At 37.4% G+C, this 11,054-nt stretch overlaps 1 protein-coding gene across 1 annotated transcript in view; it reads right to left on the bottom strand.

The window, feature by feature from the left end:
* Positions 1 to 11,054, bottom strand: part of COL24A1 (collagen type XXIV alpha 1 chain) — a 136,012-nt gene that overhangs the window by 97,382 nt on the left and 27,576 nt on the right. Inside the window, exons 7-11 of the mRNA XM_032217720.1 lie at positions 7,966 to 8,010; positions 6,570 to 6,623; positions 3,196 to 3,240; positions 1,697 to 1,750; positions 600 to 644 (exon numbers count right to left, since the gene is read on the bottom strand). Coding sequence (XP_032073611.1) covers positions 600 to 644; positions 1,697 to 1,750; positions 3,196 to 3,240; positions 6,570 to 6,623; positions 7,966 to 8,010 — 243 coding nt within the window. The remainder of the gene's footprint in view (positions 1 to 599; positions 645 to 1,696; positions 1,751 to 3,195; positions 3,241 to 6,569; positions 6,624 to 7,965; positions 8,011 to 11,054) is intronic.

The raw sequence follows: 11,054 nt of genomic DNA, 5'->3' as shown, positions 1-11,054 counted from the left end.
AATTGCCAGGAAATTTGGACCTTCTTTAAATGACATCTATTCTTCAACTAAGAACTAATTCAGTATCTAATTCTTGAACTAAGTAGTGTCTCTCTGAAATTGTCTCCCAAAGAAAAAGACACATACTACTGATCAATGTTGTTTCTGAAGAAGATTTTATAATTTAAAAGCACTGAGTTTTAGCACAATGATTTTTCCTGAATTCACTATGGATAGTTTCTTTCTGCCCATCTTCCCCAGTTATGCTCTATTTTCTTACAAATTGATTTACGATTCATGTGAGGAAAAAAATAAAAATAATAAATAGCATTTAACCCCTTTAATGCAGAACATCCAAAGAACATTTAAGCTGCAATAGGGAGACCAGATCCAGGCTGCAAAAATCTGAATAATTCATTAGTTGGCAGCATAGAGTTACAGCGTTCTGTGTTGCTTAGCTGCTATCTATTGGTCATCCAGAATTTTGGAAACCTTATTCTGTAATCCTATAATTATTTATCTGAAGGAAGCACTACTGAAGTTCATTGTATTTAGAAATAAGTCTAACCTGAATAAACTGAGCTGTAAATTATACAATGAAATAAATGTTTGCCACTTACTATTCTCCCCTTTATACCTCTTTTCCCATGTAAGCCTGGAATACCCTGAAAAAAACAATGAAATGTAAATTTTCAGTCGAAGTTATAGGTTTACCTAGATATAGCTTGCTATCATTGTTCTTTCATTTTATTATTGTTTGTGCTTATTCATCATTATTACCATTACCAAATTAGAGTTTCACTGAATTTCTTTCAAGATAAATTTTGGTTGAACAAAGATGACTCAATTTGCTCACATTTGTTTTCACAAGTGTTGATCACTTTTTCATTTTGTCCATTTTGGACCGTTAATGATATTCAAGGTAGCATTTTGAAGCTCATTCTTAATTCTTATGATTTACTGACACTGCTGTTTAATCAATAGTTATGTCATGCTGTGCAAAGTAACTGAGGGCACCAAAGATGCCCTTAGAAATAAGAACACAAGGCATTCAATTTGTAATAGATTAAACAATTATATGGATCATGATTAATTAGATTTAGACTTCAATAAGGATTATGACAGAAAGGTCTTCCAGGGAAGAGAAGGTTCTTCGTATAAGCTGGCCCTAAATCAGGGATGGGTTCCGGCAGGCATTACTGCCGGTTCGCTCGTGTGCGTGCTGCGCATGTGCTTGATGCATGTGTGCTTGATGTGTGCACGTTTGATGCATGCAGTACGCACATGCACAGTGCAATTAAAATTGTTCTGCTCATGCGCAGAAGCAAAAAAACAAGATGGAGATGCCATAGGCACCACCCGGAGAACCAATTCAGGAGCGAGGCAGGCCTGGGTCGCTGCCAGTTCCAGCGACCAAAGCCGCCAAACCACTATCCGTTTGGCTTAACCAGTGGTAGGAACCTACCACTGCCCTAAATTGTTGAAAACTTTAAAAGAATTGAAGTCTGAATTGGTCTGGAAACAGACCAGAAGTGTGGGTGGCAACACAATGGCATTATAGTATAACTATTATAGCCAGTTCAAATAATAATCTAGCTGCTCATTTTAGACAGGTTTTCAGACTGCTTCCATGCACAATGCAATCATTCAACAGGGTTGAAGCATAAATTTCCATAAAATATGAATAAAAATATATTCCATATTCTATAAAACCTACTCTTTCTCCCTCAGGTCCAGGATTCCCAGCTACTCCCGGAGATCCAATGAAACCCTTTGGAATTATAAATAAGAAAAACAAGAACATGAGAAACTTCTTCCCTAGCACATTATATACAACTTTTAAGCTTACCAACACAACTAAAACATAAACTTTATGACTTCTGCAGTCCCAGTTGTTTCCAGAATGTTTGGAACAGGTTTAAGTGGTCCAGAATGTCAGGCAAGCTGTGCTGCTGGGATGAGTTTTTAAAAACTGAGATGCATTGTTTATTCTCGGCATCATGGTTTATTGTTGTAGCTGTTGTTTATACATTGCTCAAATTCACTCTTGCAAGATAGGCAGACATGTAAAATAAATACATAAATGGCCAAGATCCTTTTTCTTGATTAGCAGATTCACTATTCATGGTGAGAGTTAACTCTACATTTAGGAAAATGTACAGGGGCAAAAAGAAATTTTCCCTAATAAGTGCCTGGCGTGTAGCTTAAATTTTAAATTGGGGAAAGCTGCGATAACAGGCTTTATGTCAGGAACCTAGAAGTCTGTCCTCAACTTATGTCCGCAGTGATGCTTGCCCCTCACAATAGTATGTTGTGATGGTCATAAAGGAGGTTACCACATGATCAAACCCATTTTATGACCTTTTTGCAGTAGTTGTTAAGTAAGCATCACAGTAAACCAATTATTCACACTGACACTTTTGACACTTTTGTCAAAAGAAATGGAAGTAAATGTCAGATTTTGGAAAAAACATTGTAAAACATGGTGATGTGATTGTGGGATGCTGCAAACAGCTGTAAATGTGGACAGATTTCCGAGAACACAAAATGCAGTCATGTTACTATGGCGGGGAGTTGTCATAACTTCAGAATTGGGTCAAAAGTAATCTATAAGTCCAGGATTACCTGTACTTCTGATTTTATTTGACTTCAGAGGCAGAGCCTGAATAGCATCTAAGCACACCTTTATTTATGTAGTCTTCTGATATAAAACTAGTATATTTTAGAGGCCGAGGTGGCGCAGTGGTTAAATGCAGCACTGCAGGCTACTTCAGCTGACTGCAGTTCTGCAGTTCGGCTGTTCAAATCTCACCGGCTCAAGGTTGACTCAGCCTTCCATCCTTCCGAGGTGGGTAAAATGAGGACCCGGATTGTTGTTGGGGGCAATATGCTGACTCTGTAAACCGCTTAGAGAGGGCTGAAAGCCCTATGAAGCGGTATATAAGTCTAACTGCTATATCAGGATTTAATATAAAACCAATATCACAGGCATAAAAAGGTTTCTATTCACATATGCACATACCCTAAAATTGTAGGATTGGCATGAACAGATTGGAGACGATGAGGATGAGAATAAAAGCCATACGTTAATGAAACTCATTTGATGAATCAGAATCAATCAGTGAGTAATGAAAGAATAACTCTGCATGAAGGAGCTCCATCCCTAGGTTGAATTATGGTTGAGTAAACAAAGCCATGCATATAATGCTTACTTACTCTTACGCCTTTAGGGCCTGGGTTACCTTCGGGTCCTGCTAAACCCTAGCACGAGAAAACATGTCTTTTACATAATTTTTCCAACAAGAAAACAATATATTTAGAAGGTGTTAAAGTTATTAATTTGCAACGTTGGTAACATGCTTTTTGAAATCATGTCTGTGAAAGTCAACATTCGGTACATATAATGTGGTTCTCAGAGGGCTTGTAAAAAAATACATAATTCCTTTGGTATGGGTACTATTTCCTTTTTTGCTATAGTCAAATATTCATGAGAATTGCACTCTTACTTCAATAAAATATTTGGCTTCATAAGATTTTACAAGAATTTTTAATAAATTTAAACTTGGATGTGATTCCACATATTTTCCAATTAATATAATACCAATATGCTCATCCCAAATCTTTTTGTTCTTTAAGAATAGCTAGCATAATGCTACTGAGTTATGGAATCAACTGTGAAACAGTATTGTAAACTTTTAATTCTGTATGTCCATGATAATAGTTTATTATTTAACTAATACTACAGAAGCCAAAGAACAAAGTTGAAACTAATCTGGGTATCTAGCTGAGAAATTATTTTTGCCATCACCAGTCATATTCATTGCATTTTATAATGAATCCAGACAATTATATTTCTATTTTACTTATAAAAAAATCCTTTTTCTCTTTATAAAACTCAGTAAGGAGATTAATGCAACACAAGGAGCTGTTCATCCTTAAGTATCATATGATTTTTTTTATGCAGCTGGCAGCTAATTTCCTGAGGATAGAGCTCTGATGGACTCTAAGCAGGGTTTGCAAAAAAAATCATTTTTTTTTTACTACGGGTTCTGTGGCCATGGCTTGGTGAGGCTGGTGTGGCTTGGTGTGAGTGGCAGAGGAAGGATACTGCAAAATCTCCATACCCACCCCATTCCAGGGGAAGGATACTGCAAAATCTCCATTCCCACCCCATTCTGGGGCCAGTCAGAGGTGGCATTTGCTGGTTCTCCAAACTACTTACAATTTCTGCTATCGGTTCTCCAGAACCTGTCAGAACCTGCTGGTATTCCCCCTTTGGCTCTAAGTATGCTTAAGTTTGTGTTTTGCAGAACCATAATAAATACATCACCCTAAAAGATAGCTGTTAATTCATATGTATTTTCTCTCTCATCTTCTGTTCACTGCACTTTTTTTAGTTCATCACTGTTATTACTGAAAAAGCAAAAACTACTCCAGTGCTAATTCTTATTTCTTAAATTATTTTTGTTAAATTGCTACTGTACATCTGTGTCAAATCAGCACTGATTTCTGATATACATGTGTTGAAAACCGCAACTTTGATATACCTTCTCATGATATACATGATTTTTTTCAGTTATACTATTGGGAGAGTTTTCACTTTAAAACTAGAAGTTTTTTTTTTTTTAGAATGAAATCTTGATAAGAAGAGCATGGTTTCCCTTCAAAGTTTCCCTGTACTATTCTGGATAACTTAGTAAATGGAAAAATGCCTATTGCGTAGTTTTTTAGATTCTAGCCTGAAATCTCTGTTTATGAAAAGGAAGTTTTATGACACTTCTATAGTTTATTAGGGAGAATGTTCATTGTTTTGTGAAAATTACAGCACTTCAGAACAGATTTTTTAAAAGAACAGTGTTGATTCAGGATCTAGATTCTTACATGAAACAGTCATGTTTTAAATTAAGTGACCAGCATTCTGAATAACATTTTGCTTAAGAGAAATGCCTAAAGTTAATTAATATTCCATTCAGTTTCTAGAAATGTTATTACAATAACAAAATTGCTCCAATCAAAATGATTATCTGAAGCTGAAAAAATAGGATACACCTCCAATGACTCATATGATGGGAAAGCCTTGTATAGAAAAAAAAGGGGACAGTAAACGCAGCAGTTTTTATATAGTTTGAACCGAGTAAAAAACAAGTGTACAAAATATTAGCATTGCCACAGCTTCCATGAAAAAATACTGATCACTACCTGTTTCCCTGAAAATAAGACCTCCCCAAATAATAAGCCCAATCAGGCTTTTGAGTGCATGTGCTAAAACAAGCCCTTGCCTGAAAATAAGCCCTGCCCTAAAATATTTAAACACATGCACAGCCACTCCCTGCCATTTCCTGGGGGAAAGGGGGGGCATGCCCCACACGCACCTGCTATCAACACAGAACAACCCCACAGAGGCCCCTCCCACAAACCCTGCCTACCGTGCCCCTTCTCTTAGTGGTGACCGCAAAAAGAGCAGCAGGGCCAGAGATGCTAGGGCGGGCAAGAATGTGCCAGAAACAGAGACAGAACTTCCAGTCCTTTCTGGATCAGCTGACCCATGGATCACAGGCTAAAGTTAAGGGGCCTCCTATACCTCAAAAATAATAAAACCTCCCCGAAAATAAGGCCAACCACTTATTTTGGGGGTAAAAAAAAATAAGACACCGAATTGTCTTATTTTCAGAGAAATTTGGTATCTATTAAGAGTGATATTGTATGGGCAGAATTAAACAAAAGGCAGATTTAACATAGATTTAAAACAGAAAGAATTTAAATACTTATATGTTAACTTTCCCTAATATGATATTTTGCCATTATGTTTTTTCTATACTGTTTAGATAAAATTTTAGAACATCCTGGCTTTATTAATCATTCATAAGTTTCAACATACCACTTGCCCGTATCTAACAAGCCAAGAATTTGCCAATAAGGGGGGAAAAATTCCTGGCTTCTCCTAACCAAATTCTTGCTTTAGATCATGCAGAATCACCCTCGTTTATGATTCTGATATTTTGGGGTAGCTATAACTAGGAATGTAAGTAAAAATAACATAAATAGCTCTGGTGGCACAGTGGCTAAACTGCAGTATTGTAGGCAAACTCTGCCCACAGCCTGGAGTTCGATACTGATGGGGCTCAAGGTTGACTTAACCTTCTATCCTTCCAAGGTCAGTAAAATGAAGACCCAGATTATTGGGGACAATATGCAACTAATACTTCTATGTTGTAAGCCATTGAAAGACTGCTCTAAAGCACTATATAAGCCTAAATGCTATTGCTATGGTATAAACCATTTATTGTGGGTGGAACAAGTCACATTAAAAGCAATGGATGCCCCAGCACAAGAACTCTAGAATTCTAACTTATGTTTCTTCTAAAAATTCAGCCTGTTTCTTTCATTGTTAGATATAATGCCAATATTTCTATTATAGGATTAATTCTAGAATACCCCCACCCTTGTTGCTATGTGCAATAAGTATACTTTGGAAACAAACTATACACATTAAGTACCATACAGCAAATTAAATTAGGTAGGGATATCTTGATGTATTTTTTTAAAATTATCATTTCTAGTAATTGAGGTTTGAAGTATAGTTACTGCACCTGCCTGCCAGGGTAACCAAGAGCCCCAGGGTTGCCAGTCAATCCTAGAATTCCCTAAATTGAGAAGAAAAAAAGATACTTTAATCATCTATGTAAGTATGAAATATTCATTACAAGTCCACACTTCATTTAAGCTTACATAAAATATATTCTGCATGCAGCATCATAACTCAAGTAAGCAGTGGAGAATGTAACTCAAAAGTAGTGCGGTAAAGAGCATGGCCATTTGACAGGGCAGCGATGGCTAACCTTTTTCCCATCACGTGCCAAAAGCGAGGGGAGTGCAGGGAGGTTGTGTGCGGGCGTGCCCATACTCATAATGCTATGTGTGCGACCCCCCTGCCCTCTGCTTTTGGCACACGATGGAGCCATTTTTCATCCTCCCCAGGCTCCAGAGGCTTTCTAGAAGCCTGGGGAGGGCAAAAATAGTCCCACCAAGACCTAGAGTCTGTTCAGGAGTCTGTTCACGAACTTCCGGTTTGCGCGTTGGGTTGTTTCTCTCCCTCCAAAAACGGCCAAAAAAGAAGGGCGAAGTCAGCTGGCCAGAACGCGCAACGCCTCAGATGCCCTAACAAATGGCTCTATGTGCCACCTGGCTTTTTAGGATTTTTTTAGAGTATAGAAAAAAATAAAAAAATTGTACATTTTCTTTAGATAAAAGAATGAAATGTTGTGTCCTAGACTTCCTGATACAGTAAAACACACATGATTAAGTTCAAAAATCCTCTTTTTATTTCAAAGAGTGTAAATTATATTCATTCACAACCCGTAATGAGTTCCAAATAGTAGTAAAGAGTTCTACAGCAGGCTGCCAAAGTCCTTCGGAATAGGACTGATAAGCACCCACCTTTATCTTCTTTGAAAATGCTGCCAAAGACTTAACTGGCAATAAGCTTGGCAAGGCCACACAGAGCAAAGAGTCCAAATGTATTTTCAGAAGGTAAACTGACCAGCATTAACCAAGTTGCTTCCTCCCAAGTTGCTGACCAGCTCTAATTTACATCATATAGATAGTACTTAAAACCAAGGACATGACTCAGCAACTACAGCCAGCCAATCTCACAATCTGAAATCAGACCAGGACTCAGAAAAGTATTTAAAGGCCAGTACTCCCCCAGACAAGCACAATTCAAAGCGCATTGAAGATGTCTCCTCGAATGGGGACAAAACATTTGTAACCAAATCGCCAACCTCAGAGCTCAAACCAACAACATCACTGCTTTTTATTTTGAATAGCAATAGTTGTCTGATATGTGAGATTTTAAGTGGTTGCAGGATTAAACATTGGCCCACATTCATACAAAAGACATTTGACAACCAGCCAAGCAAGCATGAGGAGCTTATTAAATATTTGGGATTAATACACGGTATATCAAATCATGATAGTTTTACTTACTTGTTCCCCTTGTATCCCTCTTGGTCCTGGATAGCCCACTAAACCCTGTAGGTATAAAAAAACAACAACAAATGTTGCACTAAAGTCTAAAACACTCCCATATGTCTCCATATAAACAGAAGCAAGCACAATCCTTTTTTTTTAATCTCTCCCAAGAGAATTTTGCCAAGTTTAGTTTTTAGACTTGGCAAAATTTCACGACATGAAGTACGAACGGAAAATAATACTGATATAGAGAGGGAGAAATCCTTATCTCGGTATAATTACTTACTAAAATTCTAGTATGTCACCTGGCAGATATGAAATGTAGATTTATTTTATGTAACCTATAAATTATATATTTATTTCAAATTTGTATATAGATGTAGTTTTCCCATTCCAAATATTTTGTTTTTATGACAATAGAAGCATTTCAGTAAGATAGCTGATGCGGACTTGTTGGATAATTTACAATAAAATTTTTTTGCATGTTTGATCAGAAGGTTTTTGGAAACGTTCTGATCAAACATGCTGTATATTATAGAAAATATACAATATACTGTTATGGGGAAATCACATAATATACCCTATATTAACTGGTGAGAGGTAATGCAGTGTAATGCTTAAGGTGCTGGACCAGGGGTGAGGAAATACAAATTAACTCAGGAATGGAAGCTAGGTGGGTGACCGTTCAGTTCTAGCATGGGAAGGAAGAAACAACTATCTATAATCCACCTAGAGAACCGAGGTGGCGCAGTGGTTAGAGTGCAGTACTGCAGGCCACTTCAGCTGATTGCTATCTGCAGTTCGGCAGTTCAAATCTCACCGGCTCAAGGTTGACTCAGCCTTCCATCCTTCCGAGGTGGGTGAAATGAGGACCCAGACTGTGGGGGCGATATGCTGACTCTGTAAACCGCTTAGAGACGGCTGAAAGCCCTATGAAGCAGTGTATAAGTCTAACTGCTATTGCTATTGTGTGAACATAGATAAATGAAGTATTTAAAATGGAGTAGATTGATTAGGGCTGATAATAATATGAATTCATATTCTCCCAAACATACATATAGAAATTGCTTTCAAGTCTAAATTAAGAAAGGCCAGGAACAGATAAAGAAAGCTGAGAATTTATCAAAATTATGAAACATAACATCACAATATGAGTAATTGCAACAGAAATATAAAAAGGATAGGGACCACAAGTTCATAACACACATTTAATAGATGGCCCACACATGGCCATTATGAAATCATCGATGTGTACAGTTTGATGTGGAGAAGAGTATTTTGAAAGCATCTGAAAATATTCTATTACCACCTTTTGGATGTTTTTGGCAAAATGAATGAATGAATAGCTTGACAATACAGAGGTAAATAGTTACCTGTTTCTTAAAATTTGGTATCAATAAAACAAGGGAGGAGTGAAGCAAGGGGGTTATTTGAAGAGCAGGTGCAAATCCTTCACATGAAAAGTAGGTCTGAACATAAATATGCATTCTTGCGGTTCCTAAATTAATATTCTTCCACTGTCCCTATTCATCCATCAGCACATTTCACTTCCTCGTCTTCTACATAAAGGAGATCTAACTCCTTTTTGTGGTAGCTATTCTAAAGGGTTTGAAAGCGAACAAAGAAAATACATGGTAGTGATAATTAGTCTATAAAGGTAAAGCGACACTACAGCTGACAGAGATCCTTGCTTATCAGGCAGCTGCAGTACTTTTATGTGGCTGCCTGCCGCATTTTCTTGAGCTTTTAAGAGAAATGTTGGGTTACAGCAGTGACTTCAGTCTGAGAATCCAGACAGTAGACCACAGCTAGTAATTGATGATTTCAGACATGCGTACAAATGAGGGGAAAAAATTTACAAAGTGAATGGAACTCATTCTTGTCAGTGAATTTGAATAACTATAATTTCATACTGCTTTTTTGAAAAACACATGTGCTTATCATTTCTTTTAATTACAGGAAGACCTTGGCTTATAAACATTCATTTACAATACAATACAATACAGTACAGTACAGTACAATACAATACAATACAATAGCAGAGTTGGAAGGGACCTTGGAGGTCTTCTAGTCCAACCCTCTGCCTAGGCAGGAAACCCTATACCATTTCAGACAAATGGCTATCCAACATCTTCTTAAAGACTTCCAGTGTTGGGGCATTCACAACTTCTGGAGGCAGGTTGTTCCATTGATTAATTGTTCTAACCGTCAGGAAATTTAGTTCTGAGTTACAGTGGCATTTTAAAAAGTGACCTAACAACTGTGTCTCACATTTACGACCATGGCAGCCTTGTCAAGTCATGTGATCAAAATGTGGTTGCAATTGGCATGCATTTACAATGGTTGTGATGTATAGGGAGTCATGTGTTCGCCATTTGTAACTTTCCCAGCTGGCGTCCGACAAGCAAAGCCAAGAGAGAAAGCTGGATTCCCTTAATGATTGTGCAATTCATCTAACAATTGCAGTGATTTGTTTAACAACCATGGCGAAAAAGGTCATAAAGTTTGACACAACTGACATAACAACTGTCTTGATTAGCAATGGAAATTCTGTTCTCAATTGTAGTTGTTAAGTCAAGGACTACCTGTATTAGGCTGATTTTAATTTTGGAGTTATGATGCTTTTTTGTCTATGGAGATTCTCAGTCATCCAGGTCATGGTTGTACCAAAAGTGTTTTTTTCATGAGACAACTGGACTTTTCTTGTTTTTCTTTGAAGACGTTTCGCTTCTCATCCAAGAAGCTTCTTCAGCTCTGACTGGATGGTAGGGAATGGAAAGATTTATATTCCCTGCAGACAGCTGGTAATTTGCAACCTTTTAGGGGTGTCGTTGTGGTACTGTGCTGTCTGCAAGGCATATAAATCCTTCCATTCCCCATCATCCAGTCAGAGCTGACGAAACTTCTTTGATGGAAAGTGAAACATCCTTGAAGAAAAAACAAGGAAAGTCAAGTTGCTTCCTGTAAAAGCACCCTTGGGATAATGCTTTTTTATTCTCACCTGGAATAAATTAAATAGTAGTCGAATATAAGGCAGGCTTTCTGGCTATTGTTTAAACCACTTTGTATTAACTCTGCACATCGAAAGAAACTTTAGAATCTAA

Source organism: Thamnophis elegans, chromosome 5 (assembly GCF_009769535.1).
Source record: "Thamnophis elegans isolate rThaEle1 chromosome 5, rThaEle1.pri, whole genome shotgun sequence".
Classification (NCBI taxonomy): Eukaryota; Metazoa; Chordata; class Lepidosauria; order Squamata; family Colubridae; genus Thamnophis; species Thamnophis elegans.
This window is presented reverse-complemented; position numbering and strand designations above follow the sequence as displayed.